Raw genomic sequence first — 24,800 nt, 5'->3', positions numbered from 1 at the left:
CAAACACATGCACATTAATTCACGGAGGCATGTGCTTATAGGATAAAAAAAAAGGATGTTTTACTGTGAATTCTCCAACGCACAGAAACATCAAACCAGTTTCACCTAATTATCTGAAACTCGACTTTCATGCAGTCTGTGACGAATTCGCCCCAAAGCCTGTGATGATGTGTAGCTGTAAAAGTTAAAAAAAGAAAAGAAAGTTGACAGTCATTAGCCTCTATCGCCTCCTGAAACTCCACCAGGTCCCCCCGACCTGTTTCATCTCTGGTGCGCCGCATTTCCCGACCTGACAGTGGGATCCTGAATCACTTCACAGTTCAAGGAGGACACTTGACGTGAGCGTAACTGGATATCCCTGTTGTTTCAGATCGCAGAGGGGAGGGGAGCATACAGAAGAAACGTGTTCTCTGCAGCAGCTTCCCTTGAGTTGGCCGTTTTATGACTGTAAGACTGCGACAGGCGGAGAAAAGAGTTTCTGTGCGAACACATGACTCGTAGACACAAACCCATCCAAACAGAAGGAAGCGGTTACGGTTCACGAAACATGCATCGTCACGACCGACGCCCTCCACCACGCGGAACCTTTTTAAAGTTCCCTGCCATCTCCAGCGCCTGGTAAAGCTATTGTTGTCTTGTTATTGTCGGAGAACGCCAGATGCCTGTCAGACAGGAAGAGAGAATTGAAGAAAAGGAACTTTCAACCTCCTCCTCCTCCTCCTCCTTCGTCTTCATCTTTTGTCGTCTCTCTGTGCTCCCTTGAAGTCGTCTCTGCCTGCTGTGCCAACCAGACCCTGTTAATCCTATGCACTGACAAACACACGCCAATAGGTCCTGGCCTGTATTCAACCCCCTTATGTCATTCACAAATTTGTATTCATTATATAAAGTGTGTGTGTGTGTGTGTGTGTGTGTGTGTGTGTGTGTGTGTGTGTGTGTGTGTTTGTGTGCTTGTGTGTGTGTTTGTGTGTGTGTGTGTGTGTGTGTGTGTGTGTGTGTGTGTGTGTGTGTGTTTGTGTGTGTCTGTGGCAGGATGTGCAGCAGATGTGTGATTTTTTAATGAGCAGCGAGAATTTTCCTGATGGTTCAAACCTTCTGAAACTGACACGTAATGATGCACAAACATTTATGATGAAACCTTCACACATAACAACACCTGTCTCCACGTCCTCCAACTATTAACAGATGAAGCTGAACGACCCCGGGTATGACCGCCGCCATCTTTGGAGCGAGGTCCCATCGATCGCCCGGCCATCAGGATGTTTTCATAACATCAAATAGATTATTAAAAACAAACCTTATGTGCACTTTGGCTTTCTATCCGGGTCCATGCCCCATCCAATAACATGGAGAGGGTGGGTTGTATGAGTTATACTGCAGCCAGCCACCAGGTGGCGACCAAGACGCATTGGCTTCACTTTTAGGGAACTTTCTTATCTTTATATAAAGTCTATGTGCGATAAGTAAACAAGATTAATATCTCACTTTGAAAATGCAAAAACAGTTTTTCTTCTTCATTGTTGTAGGTGTTCATTATCCCATTTGTACCATTTAGAGATGCTAAAATATTCTTCAGCAAAAATACGTGTGTGTATGTGTCGGGGGGGGGCAATTTAAGGCAGCACTCTACAGCTTACTTCATCCAATCAGGCAAATGTGAAAGCCCAGAGGAATAGCAGCACTGTTCTTAAGATCCCGTCTCCTGCTGCATAATCACATAGACCTAACAATGACTTCACAAGCAAACTGGCTGCAGATCAGTGCTCGTATCAAAAGCCGCTTTCATGCAGCAGCTCCCGGCAATTAGGGAGAGACGTGTTGAATCCGACAGGCCCGGAGTGGTTCTCATCTCGCGTTCAGAGACTGAGAGGCCTTACAACTGCTCCGATCCTCCACACCTGATGAGCCCATCTATTTGTGATCACTGGTACATTCAGCTGGGTCCAAAAGTTTGAGACCACTTCCCCATTCAAGTGAGGGTACACAAAAGAGAGTCCCTGAACACTGGAGCCATCAATTCCCTTTTTGCGTGTGAGCAGGAAAAGCTTTTTGAGGCTGTTGTGTTATGAAAGAGGCTGCTATAGGAAACTACTTAATATGGAGATGCATTACCAGCTACAGCTTTAAGACCTGAGTCGTGCGAGATGCTCTGGAGCTGTGTACTTGTCAACTCAGATGCTAATAAGGCCTCGTTTCAGTCACAGCAGAGTAAGTAAAAAAAAAAAAAAGAAACCTTGCTCCAGAGTGAAATAAATAACTGTCCCGTTGAGAAATGTGTGTACTTGTCACGGGTACTTACTGCACCGACTTGGAGGACTGGGACCTGAACTTGCTGAACTCGCCCGGAGCGGTCCACTCTGTTCCCAGCTGCAACACACAAGACAAGAGGCACAGATCAGAGAGGGGGTGAGAGAAAGAGAGAGGGGGGGGGCACAAGTGAGAGAGCATGGGATAAAAACAGCATGAGAAATGTTCAGGTGCACTAAAACATTTGAGATCGATTTTGTGAGGACGAGAAAGCAGCGGTTTTTCCGATTTATGGGCGTCCACTGGTGATGGACCGACCAGCTGGAAATGGATGCTGAAAGATCCCGTGGTTATGATGACACAGCTCTTTTACACCACAGTTAGAGGGTATCTGCAGGTTTTGGGGTAAAACACCGCGACTGACTTCTTTCTTGCTTCGAGTCGAGGAGATCCCAAGATGTAAGAAACAATAAGTACACAAACGTTCATGGCTATTAACCAGCCAGCTCCCAGATGTTAAACGTGTGTCATAACGTTGAACAGACTGCAGAGATTAAGCAGAAGAAGAAATTAGCTCATTCCCCTGGGTGTCATTTCTCCATCACTGCCGATCTGAGCCAATTAAAACCAGTATCTCCTGCAGAGTCATTTGACCTGGAAGTGAATGGCGACTGAACTAATTCCCTTTGCAGACAAAAGCCAGATGTTAGTAGGTATTAGTGGGTTTTATCGACCAGTTGAAAAATAGGCTACAGAGAGCGACAAGGCCCAAGCCTATAGTATATTCATATTTATATATTTTTATATATTTATCCTGCTCATAGTTCTTATATCATACAATACCTGTTAATACTGTACTATTCCATATATATTTCTTACTGCTCATAGTTATTATATCATAAAATACCTGTTAATACTGTACTATTCCGGATATATTTCTTACTGTACATATCTTATTTATTTACTTTCCATTTTAAATACGCACAATACTCTGCACTTTACTGCCTGTATTTGCACTTCTGGTTAGATACTAAACTGCATTTCGTTGTATATGTACTTGTACTGTGCAATGACAATAAAGTTGAATCTAATCTAATCTTCCCCAAAGCAACAGGGAGAGACAACGCATGAGACCAGTTCAGAGAGACACAAACGAGACCAGAGCTCACGGACACAAACAGACAGTAAACGAGAAAGAGCGACTCCCTGCCAACCCTCGCTCTGAGAAGCTGGCTCATCCCGGAGCCCTGAGGCCTCCGGCTTCGGCCCCGCGGTCGAATCAGTGCCCATTCATTTCCTCAGCAAGCCAACGCGGCTAATTAAGGCCCCCTGCTGCCGCTGATCCATTATGGAAGAACACGGCTAAGATCACAGTGGGCTCGCCTCTAATTGTTTGTGTTGGCCGCACGTTCCCGGTTTGAAGCTGGTCAGAAGACATGGAGGCGCGTGGGAGCCACAGATCACAAGAGTCTTTCAGCTTGTAACTAGCTGCTGATCCTCACTCTGGGTGCCGCAGTGTTTTCACAGCAATACACACACCTACAGCATAACGACACACACACACACATACGAAATGGCACGTTATACAACGGCACCTCTGAGCATGTTCGCTGGCATGTGAAGAGAGCGAGGGGGGGGGGAGGAGAAACAACTCGGAAAACACGCAGTAATGTCCGTCCAAAATCCACCGGGCCCCTGGCAGCGCTGAAGCCTTTGGAGTCTGTGTGAAGCCGTTGGCTCGACAGGAGGAGGGACACAATGTGCTCTACTGTGCCTTCACTGTGAAGCCGTCCACACGGGGCACAACGGGCCTCACATCTCTCCCTCCTCCGGCACAGGAGAAAAAAAGGGTAGGAGTGAAATCACTGGAAAGGAATATTTAAAAAACGAAAAAAGTAGCTCATCCAACTCCCACAGCTTGATTTCAGCAGAGTCTAAAGAGGAAAATGTTTCTTTCAAATCATTTAATATGTGTATTGACTTCAGAAAGGAATTTTCCTATTATAAATATTTGACATTGCCAAAAGTCGACTTCTTTCAAAAAAAGAAAGCTACAAGTTCTTAACTCAGATTTATGGATATTAAATCGTTCTGAATGCTCATGTGTAGAATCTGTCGGCGCGGGACGAGGTTCTGTGGCCGGAGGGATTCTGGTTTCTGTTTCTAGTTTGACCGAAGACGTTTGAGCAGAGTTTGGTTGCCCGCAGGTCAACAGTCTGTCTGGAGAGCAAAAGAGGCATCGGCTGGAGAGTTTTAAATTTGATCAGAATCAGAATCAGAATAATTTTTATTTCCATGTATATTTGCACATACAGGAAATTGCCTTGGTGTGGTTGGTGCACTGTACAAACAATAATATAGAAACAACAATATAGAACAATAATATATATACAGTAAGAGAGTTAAGGGCACGTGTGGTTCTAATACGCATTCATATCCAGAAAGTTGTTGATAGATTAGCCAAAATGTCGTCTGGACTAAAACCAGACTGTAAAAAAGTGAATAGGTGATGGTGAGTCATGGCCCAAATATACACTGTTTACACTGGAAGCCCCAAAACATTGGCTGTTGCCCCCAGAGGTTAATTCATCGTCAACAAAATTCAAGGGGCTCCGAGTCAAACTTCCCTTTTTATGCTTGTTTAGAAGACAATACTCGTGAGTTGACCTGATCGTGAGCTGTAACATTTGTTTTCTACATAGATAAAACGACACGTTTATCTCATGTAACTCCTGGACTGTGTTAACTTTTCATTGTGTTCCGTTCAGCTCCTCCTGACATGTAACAGGAGAGTCTGACTCTCACCTCAGCTCGTCTCCCTCAAAAGAATCATCATTAAAATAAAAAACCTTGTGTCCCTGCAAAGTGCTGCTGCTTGTTTCTCAACCTCTCACCTTCATCGACACTTAAATAACTTTGACAAATCGCAGGTGAATGACGCAGGCACCCGCAGCACAACTTTAAAATCGTTCAAAGCAGAAGGACAAAAAAAACAGACTCGGATTTAAAACTTTTGCAGTGAATATAAATGAGAAAGTTGAAAATGTCTCTAATGTCTCGCTGTAACGTACATGTTGATATTCTGTCTGTGAGTGAATTGCTTTTTTCCTGAAAGGGCTGTTGTTCGGCAGATGAAAAAGAGAGTGATCACTGCAGCAGGCGGCATCGCAAATATATTCATCTCTTATCTGCTGCTGACTCTCCAGACAGCAAATCTCTCTTCTCTTTTTTTAAATAAGCAAAAAGGAATCTGCGCGCAGGCATAAACTAGATCATTTCATTTGTTTCCGCAGTAAATATGAATTCATAAGAGAAATGACGCTGCAGTGGAAGGAAGTTTATTCTGAGAGTGAACACGAAGCTAAATGTCATCTTGTTAAGGATACTTTAAAAAAATAATGATGCTTTTTATTCAGCAGAGAAATTAGAGTGACCTTTAAACCTTGACTTTCTAATTCAAAAGGACACGAAAATCAATCACGATGCATAATATGTGTGACACAACTTGTGCAAATGGTTGTGAGTCATGCAAACGACTTATTGCATATGTCACATGATGCACTGTGAAGTGAAATTACACTCGAGTGTGTCGTTAATTAAACGAATAAAGAGGTAAAAATGTTAATTTGACATTTTAAACTAAGTAGATTTTCTACAAAGGACAAAAACATGTGTGTCAAAGAGCAAATCTCCTTCAAAAAATATTTTATGACACACACACACACATACACACAGACACACACACGTCTGACACCACTTCCCCAGACTGGGAGTCCAGTGTGTACACACCCTACACACAGACATGACGTCCCACTGGACGATGAGTCACTGGGTGGGAGCAGCATCCCCTCGTAAAGCAGGAGGTAAATCAGAAGGGCAAGCGCCCAAGTTGTCATGGGGAGCAACAGACACATACACAAAATCACACACAAGCAGTTTCATAGGTCACCTTTGGAAACTTTACATAAACTTGCATTAATTTCCTGGAGACTTGCTCTAACCCATAACTCTGACCTGACTCTAAAACCAGCCTTTTCCTAATTGAGGACACAACTTTTGTCCCCAATTAGGTAAAAAGTGACTGTTATTTCAACTGAAATTTAGCCCAGGTACCACACACACACACACACACACACACACACACACACACACACACACACACACACACACACACACACACACACACACACACACACACACACACACACACACACACACACACACACACACACACACACACACACACAATTCTGCTTATATGCACTGAACCTGAAGATTCACTTTCTCAACACACAGTCCAGACATATTGTAACCTTGCTCCACTATAACTCATCTCTCTTTTTCTTTACTCTGACACACACACACAAACACACAAACAGAAACAGACACAAACATGTGGGTACATTGATAAGACTCATTTCCAGATTGCCAGTGGACGACAGTAAAAGGTGAAACACAAAACGGGGTCAAGGAAAGTGACAGATGTGGAGGAATCACTCCCTTTTCTATGAATTCAGTTTCTTCTACCTGTCTTTTTAAAAGAGAATCAGCTGCTCTTTGTTTTAACTTCAGAGAGCTGTATTCTTTATCTCACTCCATCTCACCTACAGATTGGTTGATCCTTTGACCTTGAGCCTGTTAGAATACACCACACACACTTGGTCTGATCACAGCTTTCTAGATATATTATGATACACAACAGACTTGCTACGAGAAATGAAGTCAGAGTCGTAACAACAGCCTTTGTTTTGATGGTTTCCTCCGGGTGTCATTGTCTCTTTCAGCAGGAACAGTTGTTGCTTTTAAGTGCGACCATGTTTACGTTGCTCATTCGCCCGTTTGAATGAAGTGCAGGAATCTGAACGGTGATTCTAATTCCATTTATCTCAGCAAAAACAAATCTGCCTTCAGATGCTTCAAACGGGTTCGAGGCCGCTCGTCCGTCACAATTATCCTCACGTCTGTTTCTATCGGTGTCAGAGCTGCGTTATCAAGAGGTGGATGTGCAGCTGCTGAAAGGAGCTACCATCTAATGTTGTGCACGGGGGCTAATGAAGCTGCCACCAGAAAACAGAGGCAGATAAACGCGTGCCGTGATGGATTACCGATCGCAAACAGGTTTCAAATGATCATCTTTGGGGCGTCCATTTATTAAGTTTTGGAATTTTGTGGTATTTATTACAGAAAAACAACAGAAAGCAGGAGACGCCTTGAAACGTGAGAGCAGGAGAAGCAGGATTAACAGTCATCACGGTTGTGCTCAGTTCAGGTGTCATGACATTGTGGCAGGGAACCACCCAGCTCAATATCACTGGGAACCTGAGAAAAGCAGAAACCTGTTCTTGGTCTTTTGTGTGTTTTTGGGACAATGACTCGAGAATCGATGGAACAAAACTGTTGTTTGGTTTTCAGACGGCTCTTCACTGTGGAACAAAGCGAAGGGAAAACCTGAAACCACGTCTGACACCACCACGGTGACAAAGTCTCCTCTGTGTGAAACTGAGCAGCGGCTGTTGCTCATATTCAGGTCGGGTATCGATTGTATCTCTCTCATCCAGTTTCCTGTCTGCGTCTCCTCTCTTATGATACACGAGGGCCTATGAACACTCTCATACATGTGCTCCCGTCACGAGGCTCTCGGTATCAGACGGAGTCAGGGGGGGGGGGGGGGCTCAGCGGGAGCCGTCTGGACATTCTGATTGAAAAGGAGAAATCTCATTACAGATTAGCTGTCAGGCAAAAAGTACGTCGGTGCGCTGAGGCTGGACAATGGCTGATCCTCACTGACGCTCAGGACGTTAATATGTTCCACAGCGGGATCAGGGAGAGTGGTCTTATTATAAGCTGCTCTTCACACACACACTGACCAGCTGGTGTGTGTGTGTGTGTGTGAGGGATGGATATACAAGAACTGCTACGTTGTGGGAATCAGGATTACAGATCCGTCTTTGTATTGTATGTGTGTGAGTGGTTTTTTTTGTATATGTATGTGAGAAATACTGATGTCACCATTGCCCTTTGACCTGGGGGGTGTTTAAGCAGAATATTGTGATATCACGGTGTCGTTTGACCTTTGACCTTTCGACTACAGAATTCTAATCAGCTCATCATTGCTTCCAAATGGCAGGTGTGCGCCTGATGAAACTCCCCGGAGGCGTTTCTGAGACATTGTGCTCGCAAGAGTGGGACAGACGTGAGGTCACAGTGACCTTGACCCCTTGACAAGGAAAAAAAACAATTCATCTTTTAGTCAGAGCGAAACGTTTGTTCAGGATGTGAAAAAAAATCTAGTTCCCAACGTCCTGGAGCGATGAAGAGATCCCTTCACCATGTTCATTACATTCCACAGGTCCCTCCATGCATTCATGTCATCATTTAGACCCACATACATTCATAATGATAATCTTAAATAGATAAAGGCTTTTATGCTTGATTGTTTTATTAGGATTTGTTATATTTGTACATAAAACCATGTATTTGGAAACTATAGACACAGACTTTCCAGAGCCAGTTTGAGTTCAGTACCAGTTACTGCTGTGATGCTCAGACTGGGAGGTGGAGATACCGCAGCACAGTGTGGTTACTTCCTCATTACAAATTGAATCTATTCATTTAAACATAAAACTACAGGCTATCATCTCTTCTTCATTCAGAGTTATGAGTTATTATGAGGATTTAAACAGAATAGAGAAAAGTTTTTGACCTCATTTTAGAGCTGAAGTACTTAAAAAAACAGCCTTGGCATTAAGCCCTCTTTTCAGATTAGCATGGATTTACCTGTTTTAGTCATAAAATCTGTGATACACGAGGACACCAGTACACGCTGCGCTGCATGTGAAAGATATTTAAAATGTGGTAAACAGTATTTAAAAGGAATAAAATGTCTTGTAAGACTTCTTCTTCCCGGACAGATGGGTCACGTAATGAGGGAACGGAGTCCCGAGGTTTTATTTGTCTCTGAAGACAGAGGAGGCAGCGAGGCCCTGTCTGTCAGCCCCTGGCAGAATGAATGATCCCCGGCCACAGCCCTCGCTCCCCTGCCGTTCTCTAAATGATATTTCTCCACTGCTAAATGTCACATCAATATTCACTACCGGCTAATTAATCTCGGCCCCGTGTGGAACCTGGTAACTTCTCTCCCGCGCCCTGTTGGAAATACACATGGCTCCGGGGCTGGACCTTTGCTCTTTTAGCATAAATTTAACCCCCGAGCATTCACGTGGTTCTTAAATTCCTTAAATATTTTCAGACGGTTCTACCAAGAAACCTTTCATTAGTAAACCCAGCGGCAGGAACACCTCGACTGTTATTCGATAGCGGGCGAAGGGGACTTCCAGGATAGATGGGAAAGGAAAACGATTTCTCACAGGATGCTCTACAGGAGGATCTGAGTCGCTGGTGTTGTGAGCCGCCGCCTGCTGGAGGTGAGTGATCGTGTGTGTGTCGGGACGGTGACACGAGGTCGAGCGGCTGATTACTAAAGAGGAACAAGGTCGTATCGCTCAGTGTCCTTCCAGCCGCTGGACGCTGGAGCTCCGGGTGGAGTGAAGAGGCTCCTGTTGGCCAGGAGCAGATGTATTATGGCTCTTGACTTAATGACTAAATTGATAGTTACATATATGAAATAATACCCTCCCAACATCCGATCTGTCATCGTGTCCATGGATGAAAGGAAGGGAATCCATTAGAGCCATGAGTCACCCTCAGCCTGGACATCATATTATAAAATAAATCACGATGTTGTGTAGTGATGTGGTTTTTTACTTCTTTGCACATCTTGTACTGTGGAAGTATTATTCCAGACAAATATACAGTGACAAAGTGTGTTTTGCTATCTAAGTCCAACAGTGAGGAATTCAAAAATATTTAGCTAGTTAATTGGTTTATTTCTGCAGTAAGAGTTTTTTTAAATGTACCTACTTTACAAACGTCTCTCTGTCTGTATGTGGAGTACATATCTCGTAAACCATTCATGTTATCGGGTTCACACTTTACATGTATGTCGCCAATGGCCCAAGGAAGTACAGTATTGAATTTGGTGTGATTTGTATATTTGTACTGTTCAATGTTATGTGCTGATCTCCATCAGAACATTCAGAGAATCACTTACTCTTTCGGCAATTTCTCTACAAAGTAAAAGCACAGTATTTTGTTTTGTAGCTTCAATCAGGCTGAATTACACAGATTTAAGTTTGAAAAGTCGTGACGTTGGGTCTGAATATTTTGAATAGCCGACAAGCAAATGACAGCAAAAATTAAAGCAAATTCAGTTTAATTTTATGAAAAACATTGACTATAATATCTTCATTGCAGAGAAACCAGTGAATCTTACTTCACTCTGCAACATACACTGTCTATAAAAAGCCCTGAAGGACAAAATCAATAATAATGTGACAGTGTTTTGTGGTTTGAGGAGAACTCACTAATGACGACAAATAGTTCTGAAGTGTCTCTATTCCACACAGACAAGTTTATAAGGGCAGAGCACCGGTTCAAACCAGGGAACGCATTCAGAGTTAGAAATGTGCACTTAGTGAGTTTGCTGAGAATAACAAAGCATTAAAAATGATGAGACCTTGCTGTTTTTCAGTGGAGTGCCTCCCTCCGGTTCAGATGTTATAAAAGGAGTGCAGCACAGCGCTTACCTGCCCGACATAGACCAGCAGTCTGGCGTTGAGAGGGCTCTCATCAGGACTCAGCCACAGCTCCGAGTTATCATCCGAAGATACAGAGAACTGGAAATCACCTGCGGGGCCAAAACACCATCAAAGTGCGTGTTAGCAGATTTATATGCATGATCCCAGATCAGTATCAGACGATGTGAGACCTCATCAAATAAATTGTAATAATGAACCTGGAATATGTTGCCTAGACTACTTCTGGCAGAGGTCAGCGATTGATGGTGATATCGAAAGTGTTGCTGGGACTACATCAGAAGCAGGAAGGAGCCCAGGAAGCCAACGAGTAGACACTTAAATCAAATCAATTTTCATTAGTGGATAATCAGGATACTTGAGAATTGTCAATTCCTTCGAACATGACTATTAATAGTCGGAGCTGAATAAAGCTACTTTCCCCTGAGAGGCTGTTGTCTGAGTGTCTTTCTGTCAATGCTGAGAAAACTGAGTAACTGTGAATTTGCAGTTACTTGTCATCGATCTAAAAACTGAGCAGAGGACATCAGTGTTTTTTGGGGGGTGAAGGAAACAGCATTGTGCAGAATAGAGTAGAGATATACTTGTACTGTGTATAGTACAAGTAGTTACCTGGATAAATGAAGGCATTATGACCTCCGGCAGGGAAAATGGGCGAAATATGAAAGTTGTTTTTACGAAAAAAAATTTACTTCCTTAAACATGGCAATTGCTTTTCGAAATGTTTCATGATTTCTCAGGGAATAATTCATGGACCTTGATGAAAACTGATCACATTGAGTACAGGTTTAGTTGTCTGCAATGAAATCTGGAGCAGCACCTGAAAGGTTGTCTGGGGCACTGTGGGGGGGGGGGGGGGGGGGGGGGGTGAAGGTCACTTGTAAAGCACTTGTCAGATTCCTGGAGGTAGATGACCTTTGAGCCATCGGCTGAGAAGAGCCTTACCACCGGTGAAAACTCCACATGAGAGTGAAATGAACACTAATCTAATTAATAACTTCTTACTCTGCAATTTGTGTGAGGGCACTTGGGTGCTACAGCGTTTCAGTTCCCATAGCAACAAGTCTCGAGGGTACCACGATGAGATTTAGCTGTGAGATCCCCGGCATCCAGTTCTAATACCATTTCTGAATATCCACTATATGAGTGGCTCTGAAGTGTTTGGAATAAGAGGGCTATGGAAATTATCTACTCTTATGCTCCAGAGGCCCCTTCGGCCCCAGAGGAGATACTTGCTATTAACATTGAGCTGGTTACCGTCTCTGTAAGGGTGAAGGAAGCCAAATATTCTCAGGCCGTAGTTCTTCCACCTCGGAGCCACTGCCAGCTTCTTCACTGTGATTCGGGTCTGCAGCAGGAGACAGAAACAAATGTCACAAATCAAATCATGCATCAGTTGCTGCATCAAAACAAAATAAAAGAGAATGTTTGTTGTCAGGTAATCCTATCAAGGTAATCCTACCAAACAGCGAGGGTCCATTCATAGCTTAGCACTCGTAGCCAGGCACAGCAGGGACTTGCAGATGTGTGCATGAAGCCAGAGTGAAAAACAATACTGCCCTTTTTAGGTCAAAACCAGAAATGCAAGACCAAAAGGGGAAAATTGATTCAACTGTGTGTTTGTCTGCTCGAACATAAGCTGGAAAACATGGCTCCTTCTAACCAACAAAACAACCACAGCTATTTCATGATAGCATGTCCACTATTAAGCTAACTTCCCATAGACTGTAAGTAAAGATCTCCACTTCCTCCTACTATCATTGGGATCTATGACCTGTACTGTTGCCAGCCAATAGGGGACGATCAAGATGCCTCACTTCTCATCTATATATACAGTCTGTATAAGGTCTTCACTGTGTGGTCGTTGGTCTTGGATGCATCTATTTATAAGTTTAATTCCTTCATCAACCGAACAAAACCATTTAAAAACAAAATCTCAAATCTTGAACGAAAAGGAGCAGAAAGTAGAATCATCTTTTGTAATCTGCTCCTCTTTCATAAGATATTAATAAACAAAGCAAATAATTCAATAAATTAAAAATTTAAATAGCTGCACACAGCTCCTCACATCCCTCTATTAGTTCCTAAGTTTCAATTCATTTCTACCATTCAAAGAAGCTCACAAAAGATTTACCTGACAAAACGTAATCAACACATTTCATTGTATTTCCTCATAATTCAGGCTTTAACTGTTTTATTAAATATAATGTTTGTCTTAGATTCTTTGGTTCTCTTTGTTGCGATTGTTCCATAAACTGATTATTTTCTCCACAATGCAACGTTCCATCAATCTGGTTCTGAATCTCCGTTTTTGTAAGATCTTTGTTCATTTGAAGTTATAACGGCTTTCTCTTTTTTTAATCAAATCATTTCTGGATGTTGGTTTTGCAAAGTTTTCTGATGAGCTTAGTACAGAGTTTGCAGAATACTGTCATCTACTAGTTCCTGAAATGTAAACAATTCTAACTGAACACACGATGGGTTTGATGGAACTCTATGTCATTGTTTTAGATCTGCCGCTGCGAGGACAGACAGCCTGACGGATGCAGCGCAATAACAACAAGAAGGAACTTAACACACGGTCAATTGAATTTAGTGTTGACACATCACAGGTCGGTCACTGCTCTGTAATACTTACATGAGGGTAGAGAGGGAAGTGCAGGTTCTTTCTGAGTTGAGCTATGGAGGATCCACACCAGTCCTCGAACACGTGCAGGTTAGCCTGGCCCTTAAACTGCCAACACACAAACAGAGCAGAGGAATCAGGCGTGTGCACGGTGACAGCAGCGTCACATTCATTTGAAATAAGACGCATTCACTCCTGCAAAAGTTCCATTTGCCCTGGATTCAGTCGATATATTTTGTTGCAGAAAGTATGTCATCTTTCACGCCTCCTCTGCCACGCAGGAGGAAATAGTTCTCTGTGAATAATACGACTGTAGAGTTTCTGTCCTGAAGGTGATGGAGAGTTCGTCATGAGTATCGGGGGGGGGGGGGGGGGGGTCTGAACGCAGGATGTCAGGAGCAGTCTGTCAGAGCTCAGGGCCTCTGACCATAGTCTGACATTTGTTTGAATTACTGAGGGAAATCTCAGGACACAGCAAAGGACAGATGGTGAGACCGGTCGGCCTCGGGGTGCAGTCTCCTCACACGCGTCGGTCTGCTCATGTACAAGAGGAGACGACTCCCTGATGACTTGTGTGTCAAGTTTTCACTGCTGAGTGTTGGTGTCAATTCAAAATGTAAAAACTACATTTTTATTTCTCTGACGACTTACAACTTTTGACCACAAATAGCTGTTCTCTCTACTCCTCACATCAAAACAGGCTCAGGAGGGTGAGTTGAGGGGTATTCAGCTGCAACATGCAACTTCACCACTAGGTGTCACTAAATTCCTCACACTGAACCTTTAAAGTAAGAGCGTCCTAAGTTAGATACAGATGGTAGAAGTGGCCTAAGAGGAAAACTTTGGACTTTAATACTTTGAGACAGCTCAGAGTTTTGTGTCTGTGACATGGAACAACAACATGGAAGAAGGTGAAGAATCAGCGACAATGATGACGAAACAGAAAAATTAAACATTCCCCTTCCGAGCCCTTATTTACATTAAGAATGCTGCTTTCAGTAGATTGTACACACATTGTCAGGCTCACACATCTTAACCTGCTTGAACTCCTGTTTTTAGTAAATAGTTTATTTTTATTTTATTTAAAGTAAGAGTGATCAAAGTTAAATAGGCTTTGAACTTATGTGTATAGACGGGACATGAATCTCAGTTGCCTTCAGAGGGAAACTTTTTATTTGAATACTTTGAGTACATTTCAGAGCCTGTACTTTTTTATGCCTTTACTTGAATGAAGAGGTTGTATCAGTAGTTATATATATACTTGAGTCATCTGTACTTCTACACGTGTAAAGAATGTGTGTACTTTTGTCAGCTCTGCCACATATACATTTCGGGTTCAGAAACTGAGGCATGCACACAGCGGTGATGTGATTTCCTCGTCATGCTGCTGACACATGAATTTCATACCTCGATCAAATTTCTGCACAACATCACAGAGTGAAGAGCTGCAACTCGGTGCTGGTGCACGGTTCCTCGTTTCGACACGTGCACGGTTCAGCTCGGCATCAAGCCCGCGGCGACTGTCTCAGTGATTTAATGACCTGTTATTGCTCTGATTTCTCAAACTGGATGATCAACCCACAATACACACTCGCACGTACTGTACGCGCACATGCCCTCATTTGATGCGTGACAGCCGTCCCAGCAGGCCGCCACTGTAACGCTGCCACGGATATTTAGAACATCACACACAAGTCGAGCGGAAAGCATGGCTCTCACCAAATGAATATGAAACGGCACAGTCAGGGAGCCTGGTGGCATCAAAGAGCTGGCAGCACCACTCTGGCCCCATTTCATTAAGTGAGAGTGGCCTTTCTGTATATGGAGGAGCTGCTCGCCGAAACAGTCGACAGTTGTGAGCTGTCGAATCGATTGATCCGCAGAGGGAGAGTCACCTTTTGACAGAATGGCAGAGTGCAGACCTCCGCCGAGGCCCCACAGTCCCCTTTAATTCAATCAGACTGCACCAGCCTTCAAACACTCATACGTTTATGTCTCCTAAATAGGCCTGATTCCTTTCATCAAGATCCATCAATAATTCCCTGGGGAAATTGGTGAAAATGTCAAAACATAATGTTAAAGAAAATGAACAAATCCCTGCTCTGCCTCTGCCCCTGCCCCCCCACCCCCTCCGTCCTTTGTTGGCTTGTTTCCCATCTTTCCGCCAGGTTCTCTAATAATGCATTCAGTGCTTGTTTCTCTTTTTTGTAATCCTGCTCACTGGCGGACAAACAAACACAGATGAAAACATAACATCCTTGGCAGAGGTAATCAAAATGGCACTGAGTAGAGAGCATCCCTCCGCCAAGGCCCCAACAGTCCCCTTCCATCCAATCAGGCTGCACCAAATTGCACAACACGCATAGACAAACAAATAAAACAAATAAAATCGTAGAGTCGCCCCTTCGTCTGGATCTACGCCCCATGTCCCATCATTTCACAGAGTTGCACAGAAATCTGATGTGTAGATTTAAGCGTTATTCTGCTGACAAACAAACAAACCAACAAATGGACAGGGGCGGAACCTAGGAGGAGGTAGAAACCCACATGGACGTCAGAAGGCATTAGAGGGCCGAGACAGGAAGGTCTTTCATACAGTAAACACCTCTGTGACTGCTACTCTCTACGGGCGGAGGAGAAACACGTTGACGGAGGGTGTGATGCTCCTTCTGATCACACCGGGCTTCTAACAGATGGCCTGACCCGGAGCGGTCCTTTTCATCTCACTCCCGGCTCTCTGTGGTCAACTAAGTGCCCCACGCACTGACAGCGGCACGGCAATTACGGCTCATGCATTAACCATGAGACATTTATGTTGTGCAAACACGTCAGTCCAAAAACAGTAGGACCAGTGATTTTATTTCCTACGTTTTTTTTATGTGCCCATATTTCACGCTTTATGTCCTCTCGTACAGAAAAGCAGGAGAAAAACAGAATCGGGGGGGATTTTGTGGGATCAACTGACTCGGATAAGAGGAAAGAAGAAGAAGAAGGAGAAGAAGTCAGAGTGATGGATGAGAACGTCCGATGTTTAAAAAGGGAGTGGCAGAGCGAGCGAGAGAGAAAGGAGGAGGGCATGGTAAGGTTAGAGGGATTTAGCAGACGAGAGAAGCCCTGTGTAAATATGCCTTAAGTAAAGCTTTTAATAGATTTCCTGTGGGTTTTTGAAAAGTGCACCTTTTCCTTTCGGCCTGGCCCGCTCCTCACCCCCGTCTCCTGTCAAACAGCAATAAGCAGGTCGGCTTTAAAAGACTCTAATTATTCACACAAACACATCCCTGTGCAGCCCCGTGGCCGAGGCCTCGGGCTGTGGAGTCGGCTTTTTGCCGGGGGGGCACTCCGGTATAATTGGCAGCATTTTGGAGGTGGCTGCAGTGTGAGAGGTCCGTCTCTGCTCCGGCCTCAACAGGATGCTGGATATGAAACGGAGAGGGAAGTTATGTTTTTGCTTCGCCCTCTGTGCCTTTGCTTTAACTCTGATAAACTGTTCTGCGCCTCGCTCCCGTTTTGTTATTTCCTTATGTCCTCTCTCCCTCGCAAAAAAATTCCCTCCCACTATGCCCACTATCCCCACCATCTGACCTCTCCATCCCTCCGTCTGTTCCCATCGTGCTGCCAGAGCTTTAGTTTCCCTGAGCTCAGCTGACGGCTGTCACTCCCCCCCAACCGTGCTGTCACCGTCCATCTCGGTTTTTTTGTCTCCCATCCGATTCCTCCTTGAGGAGCATGGGATAAAGTGATGCTAACATCAACAGTTTGTAGAGCAATGGCAACTTGTGTGCGTCTGTGTGTGTGCACTTGTTTGTGGGTCTGTGTGTCACATGGGGACATGGTGTCTTTTAATATGAAAGCTTCTTTATTGCTTGTCGGCTGGAACTCACATTTAGTAATTCGCTAAAGAGGCCGAATGACTGCTGCTTTTTTTTAATTTTCTTTCTTTACTCTGATTTGTTGTCCTGTGTTTCTTTAGCCAAGACACTTTAATACCATAATGACTGAAATTTGAGATCTATGTCAAGTAGGACAGATGTGAAGGAATATCAGAGTCACAGAATTACTTATACTGATATGGTGAAGTAGCCTGATAGAGAATAACCATCAAAATGCCACGTTATCACCCAAACTACAGGCAGAGACAGAAGGTTTCGATGGATTCTCCCACAGCAGAGTGAACTGAGATAGACTCTCACCAGTGTATTGGAAGACTCGGTTGTCTGTTCCAAGCTGGTCCTGTTTGTAGTTTTATTATAGCGTGCTAATATCTGTATAATTCAGAGAGAACTACAACACACAGAATGCTGCCAAAATCTCAACGGTCGATGGAGGTAGCTTTTAATACATGTTAACTTATATTAAATTATAAGAAACTAAAATCCCCTAAGTACTTAAACATATCTAATCCTCCTTAAATTCAGATTATAAACTTTTGGACAAACTGTTTTTAGGACCCAGCGGAAATCTTGCAACGAGTAAAATTAGAGTTCCATTTGACGACTTTAAATTAAATTAGATGTGACTGAAAATCATGCTCATAATGCACAATATGTCTGATCTGAAGCACTACAGGCACAGAGAGGCTCGATGCTGGGACCTGCAGGTAAAGACAGGGCGGACTCACATTCCTCTGCAGCAACACCCTGGAATTGATAGGTGTTCAAAACTACTGACATTCTTATAGCTGTGATAAAACAAATTCATGGTCCTTTCAGCCGACTCATACACACACCTCTATCTTTCATTTCCCTGAAGTACTGAGCCGTGTGTTTTATATCCAATCGTGTATTTTAACTGTAATTGTCAAGTTTTTTTTTGAATCTATGAAAACCTGGCCTCTTTGTTTTTGGCCGGGATTCAGTTACTTTCAGCCACAAGAGGCGGAAATCCATGAGCAGACAGTGACAGCTCCCGATGGCCCTTTGGACCGTCGGGTTCACCTTGAACAGGAATCAAACTCAGTCCTGTTCTTGACCTACTCATCCAGATGTTGTTGCTATTTTACTATCTCACCAGATTTGTCTCCCTGGCAGAAAGTTTTCATAAACTTCCATCCCAAAGAAAGACGTGACAGTAATGTTGGATGCTAACACTCGATAGATGAACCTTGTGTTTACAGTGCAAGAAAACCGGAAAGAAATCAATAAAGCAAAAAATTTCCAGACTATTTGGTGATGCCAGGTTGCACATCAGCCTCTTGTGGCCAAAATAGACATTACAAAAAAAATCTAAACAACAACAACAAGCTCCTGACAAAAAAGGTTTTCTTTTCCATGTGCCTCTATAGTTTTTGTTGCGTTTGTTTAGTTAAGTTTGTTGGTTTGTTCTTGAAACAAAACATGAAACCTGCCAAAACAATTTGAACTTGCCTTCCAGAGCTTCCGTGGGTATCTGCCCTCTACAGCTATCACAAAATATTCTAGTAACACAAAGGTAAATGTTAAAAGCTGACAAATTAAAGACAAAACATTGACATGCCCGTGTCATTGGAACAGAGCCCACAGCACATAATGAAAATCCTGTTTTCTCTCCCTCTATCCGCCTCTTCCTCACTCCCATCGCTGTCCAAAGGTTGTCGTCGTCCCCCCCCCCCCCCCTTGCCATCCTCGGCTATAAATAGCTCCCACAGTTTCACAGCAACACGGCACCTATACGGCTCTGCCATTAAATGAGAGGGGAGGAGAGGGAGAGGGAGGAAAGCAAGGCCATCTGTCAAACATGGGGAGTGAAGCAAGTAAAGAGAAGCGTGGACGGAGGAAATGAGAGGTGCACAGAGAAGAAGCTGAGTAAGAAAACCACTGATTGATGGAGACAAAAAAGAAAAGAGTGTTCTGCACCAACACACTGCTGCCGCGTTGCCTTTCTTCCCACACATCCACGCGCCCATATATCAGTGAGCTTGTCTTCTCGTACCTCCATCTCCTCTGCTCTTCAGTATCTCCTCTCCCTCACCCATCTGCTTGCACTATCAAACAGAGAGCAAGTCAGACAATCCTCTTTGCTCTCTCTCTCTCCCCCCATCTCGCTCCTCTGGGAGGCCGTCTTCCTGTCTGGGAAAAATCTGTCGCATGCCTTCTGCGTTCCCCCCCCCCGCTGGCATAGAGGCACTGACAAATGGCCGCTCTGCTCACCCACTGACGAGCAATCGCACCAACTGACACCGTAAATCCCCGTCGGATGAGAAAAGTGAGACGTGATGTTCTTGGCTGAGGTGCACTGGGGGGGTGTATACAGCACCGGGCAGCTCTCTCCCACCGGGCGTGCAGGGGAGACGGCGTCTAAAGGCATCTGAAACACTGTGCTGCTGTTTTAATGAAAAGTTGAAACGTGAGCGAGGAATGACAAGATCAAAGATACATTTTGCACGGGAGTTAGTCTCTCTGCGGCTAGGATGGGAAAGTCACGGTACCACTTTACCAAATACATCCGACTTCACAGAGGGCATTTGTACTTTCCCTCTTTTCCATCGTCCTCCTCTCATTAGCAATTCAGGGGAAAGAAAGGTAAGTAGGATAAGTGGGTAGGTACGGTGAGGGAAAAGGGGTGGGAATTCAAAGGTACGGCGGTTGAAAGGAATTATGAGAGGGGAGATAATGAGAACTCCTTTCACACGGAGGAGAGCAGGGAGGAAGAAAGACAAGGTTCATATGATCCAGCTTCAACTTCATCTCCTGCTCTAATGAGGGTTTGTATAATCTGCCATCTGTCCTACAATTACATGTCTTCTGTCATGCCAAGGATAGAACATGTGTGTGTGTGTGTGTGTTTGTGGGGGGGGGGGGGGAGATCGGGGGAATGGGAGGCAGAGCGTGAAGGATGAGCTGATTTCATTTTTTATTTCCATCTCTTGCCACAATCTGTCGATCACTCACCCAAACGAAAGGAGAGGCCGGTGAGAGAATCACGTCTCTGCCTCCAGTCTATTTAGAGAGACAGACGGACCGAGGGAATAGAGAGGAGTGTTTTTGCATCCTCCCCCCCCCCCCCGCCCGAGTCTACTCTCCCTTACTTGATACGGTGGGATGACGTGAGGGTGAGAGAGAGAGAGAGAGAGAGAGAGAGAGAGAGAGAGAGGAAGATCCGTTTCCTCCCCCAGTCGTGTGACTCCGTGTGTTTTTGTGCGAGGAGCCAGCGTTGACGACTGCTCCCACCTGAGTCATGTCTTTGCTTTGCTACAATATCTTACTCTCTTCCCCCCCTCGAGTGATAAATATTATGCCATCCAAATCTACACACGCACAGACACACACACGCACACACACGCACACACACGCACCTCATCTCCGGCTTTGTATTTACAGGAACCAGAGGACCAAGTGTCTGAATCTTTCCGTTTACCTGTCGTCCTCCATCTACCTGTGTTGATTGGTGTTAAATAGACACGTAGAATCCCCCCCCCCCCCCCCTTGATATGATATTCCACAATGATTTAAGTGTCACTAATCCCTCTTACCGTCATTTCCTTGCTGCTCCTGACTAAATAAAATTGTTCATTATGTAATAAATTCTCTCCGGATCCATGTCGGCTTTGCTGCACATAACAATTTATCTCTTCCTGCCTGGCATGGACCACGCGTCTCTTTTTAAAGAAGTGCCGCGTCTCTTCCTGTCTGACCTCTGTGCTGTGTCCTTGACCTGCTGCTGATCATGACAGATATATACACAGAGTATGTCCGCTGAGGCGCCTCATCTAATCCGCAGCCACCTGTGGATGAGTTCACGGGGCGGGGGGGGGACGCTCATGAAGTCGCCAGTGTTGACTGACAACAAGCCAACTAAGGTCACAACCACCCCACCAGGATTCATACTTTTAATTCCTTGCTTCTATCACCGTCTCTCTACTCATGCACCAGAAAGTCAGCATCCCGTCTTCCGGCCCCTCGTACGGATGCTCCAGGACGCCCGTGTGACCTCTGCCAGTCTGTGACAGCTGGCATATGGCACCACTCTGCCTCCACCCGCCTGAGTCCACGCCTCCGACAGCGCCAGCTCAGTGGTCCCTCAGACCTCTGCCTCCTTGGCCGTGCGTCAGGAAAACCAGTTAGTGCTGGTAATTAGAGCTCATGGCTGGTGAGAGGAGCCGAGGAGCGGCTGCACTCTGTGGTTTCGGACAGAATTGGCTTAGGTCTGACATCCCAGAAGTCGGATATCAGACGAGAAGAGATGTTTTGAGGATGCAAATTCATAGAGATGTAAGAAAACTCCAGTCGAGTTCTGCTGGATTCGGAGAATACCCACAGGCGTGAATTGCATGTTGCTTTGGGGGGGGGGGGGGGGGGGGGGGGGGGGGGTTGGAAACAAGTCAAAGAAATGTCACGTTGACTTCTGCAAGTGAGTTTCGAAAGCCAGTCACGCTTAATCTAAAATGTATTCGGGGTGGATGTTGCAAAATGTATTTCCCTTTTGAGGCTGTTTCGCTTCTTTCGATCCAAACCATAAGTAAGAGATCACGGCTGGTCAATGAAACATATCTCCTGGTGCAGGGATGTCCTGCTGTTCAGAGATTTCACCTACTGAAGGAAAAACATGAGACGAGACACAACAGGAAGCTCATAATAAAGCTTCCCGCTGTGATCGGGCCGAGTAATCCATTTACATTTGTGCAATTAGACTGCATGGTCCACATTCACATGGCTGCTTTGGCTGGCGTCCTAGCTTGGCTGCTCCACATCAATGTGACTTCTCATTTTCTAAGTAGTACCGATTTAAATTATTCCAAAAGCATCGGCCGCATTTAGATTCAGGCCCCCTTCAATATTCAGGCAACAGATGTTTCTAGGCCATGTTACATAAAAACAGACATCATCTGGCTCCGTGACAACTCACAGAGCAGAATCGACAACGCTGCAAAGGAAACGTAGGGAGGCGAGTTTAGGAATGTGTTTCAGCTTTAAATCTAGGACTTCTTGAATAAGTTTGTGTTTGATTCATTGGAGTGCAGAGAGAGGGCATACAGGCACAGGCAGGGTAACTCAAGTTTGATTTCGCCTGCAGAAACTTTCCCCCCGGAACTAGGAAACTTTGGGGGAACTGTTTTGGTTCCCTGTTCAAATCCCTGTGTGGATCTGCATGTTCTCCCAGTGTCGGCTCCAGGTTCCCAAGTGTAGGTTCATTGAAGACTCTCAATTGTCCGTAGATGTGAATGTGAGGTTGCGTGCTGGCCCTGTGATACGCTAGCGACCTGTCCAGGGTCTAACCCGCCTCCTGCCCAGTGTCAGCTGGGATTGGCTCCAGTTCCCCCCCCCCCTGAGCCTCAAAGGATAAGCGGTATAGATAACGGATGGATGGATTTCCCACAGAGGGGCGAGCAGCAGCAGCAGCAGCACGCAAAAATCAAATTAACTCAAAACCGGCTCAACCAGGAGAATCTGCCAAACAGCTACAATAATATTATCAGGCTCACACTGTGCTGTATGAACAGAATCACTGATGTCCAACTGAAACTAAACTAAACTCTGTTGTGCCAGCAGAGGAATTTAAACTTTACCCCAGGTAGAGAACCACTAATTAATCATAGTTACACACAGACACACACAGACACACACACACACACACACACCTTTAATTAAACTCGGCTGAACAGGTTACAAATGTAGAGCCGCTTTTCCTTATCACAAATCTGTCGATTAATTCCTCCACCCGCTGCCCCCTTTTTGTTGCAGTGGGTGTAAACTACATCAGTAAGTGAGCTGAAAAATTAGGAGGAAACACATCGACTTCTAGTCTTCAGGTCAAAGGCGCCTGGAAATATTACCAGCAAATGGATTTGGAAGAGAAATTATCAAGTGTGGCACATTCATTTATCATCAAAGGCATGAGGTGCATTTAGTTCCTCCAGGAATCGTACCAGAGGCAAACTAAATCTCTGTCTGTCCCCCTGCTTTTAAAAAGACAGGAAGAGAATCACATCTGCAGCTAAATTATATTTTACAACATTCTATCCCAAACTATTGTTATAACAAAGGCCCCATTCAAAGCAAATGAAGGAATTCAATATTATGATTATTATTCCACTCTAAAAGATGAAGGAAACAGTAAGAAATGTATTTTACCTCTGGTTTCCATGGCATTTTCTTGTGCCTCTGGCTGAGGAACTTCCGGATGCGGGTTTGGCCTCTTCCATCAGACCCTCCTGTGATTGGCTCATCGTCCTTGAAAGAGAAAAGAGAAGAAGAAAGTTAGATGACGCACTTACTCATCTTTACCTACGGAGAAGAAACACTGGTGGAAGAGCGAGAAGAAGGAATGGTGGTGAAATCATTTATCATCGAGGTGACCTGAAGTGACGTAATTGATATATGGGATTAAGTAGCATTGTGAGACAGCTCTTTGTAATTTGCTTAGGCATCAATCAGCATTACACTCACACACACACACACACACACACACACACACACACACACACACACACACACACACACACACACACACACACACACACACAAACACAAACACAAACACACACAAACACACACACACACACACGTATCATGAAAGAGCAGACCGAGGAAACACAGGGTCATTTTCTCAGAAGGCTTCTGGACTAAGACCCTGTGGAATCTCCTCTTCAACATTCACTGCTAATCCAGCGTTTGACTCGCCAAAGCCCTAATCTCCAGCCTGCTCTCACCATCCGCCCTGGTGGCAAAGACCTCCTCTCTGGGGAGCCTGAACTCTCCCCCTGATCGGGGATTTAGCCCTGTGATGCAGCCAGCCTCTGTGGTCTGCTGTATAAGAGGCCATGTTAATGGTAATGCCGTGGTGTGACGGGCAGGCCGGAGGAGGAGGGCGTGCAGGTTTCTGGATCCAGCTGTGAGCAGATATAAGTCTGCCGTGCTCCCAGAGGAGGAACTGAGTTTTAGTCTTGTTAAATGAGAAGCAAAGCATCCTCCACTTAGCAGAGATGTCAAACAGGGGCATGCCTCCACAGAGTCGAGCCTGAGAGGTTTGAGCCCTGAGAGCACCAGTGTTGTTACCAGAGAAAAATTAAATTTTTGGAAGCGGCACAGGCGGAGCCACCACGCCTCTTGATTTTGTTTTTTAACTACCAAGAAAAAATCAGGGAAGATGATAATGAAGAAAAGTGACGAGGGGTCCCGTCTGCCAAGAGAGGAGCTTAAACTTCCTGTTGTCTGGAGGACACAAAGACTCACTCACAAGTTTCCAGTGAGAGAAAGACACAACGTTCATATTATATGGCGGCTCACATGAAACAGCAGAGAAATGAGATTGGAAGACAGACAAAATTATACTTTATCTCATAATTATGGCTTATTATG

The 24,800-nt window shown here is 44.7% G+C and overlaps 1 protein-coding gene across 1 annotated transcript in view; it reads right to left on the bottom strand.

The window, feature by feature from the left end:
* Nucleotides 1–24,800, bottom strand: part of b4galnt4a (beta-1,4-N-acetyl-galactosaminyl transferase 4a) — a 127,580-nt gene that overhangs the window by 23,746 nt on the left and 79,034 nt on the right. The window contains exons 3-7 of the mRNA XM_053426401.1: nt 23,574–23,672; nt 13,540–13,635; nt 12,159–12,249; nt 10,893–10,993; nt 2,300–2,367 (exon numbers count right to left, since the gene is read on the bottom strand). Coding sequence (XP_053282376.1) covers nt 2,300–2,367; nt 10,893–10,993; nt 12,159–12,249; nt 13,540–13,635; nt 23,574–23,672 — 455 coding nt within the window. The remainder of the gene's footprint in view (nt 1–2,299; nt 2,368–10,892; nt 10,994–12,158; nt 12,250–13,539; nt 13,636–23,573; nt 23,673–24,800) is intronic.

Source organism: Pleuronectes platessa, chromosome 7, assembly GCF_947347685.1.
Source record: "Pleuronectes platessa chromosome 7, fPlePla1.1, whole genome shotgun sequence".
In the NCBI taxonomy this organism is placed as follows: Eukaryota; Metazoa; Chordata; class Actinopteri; order Pleuronectiformes; family Pleuronectidae; genus Pleuronectes; species Pleuronectes platessa.
This window is presented reverse-complemented; position numbering and strand designations above follow the sequence as displayed.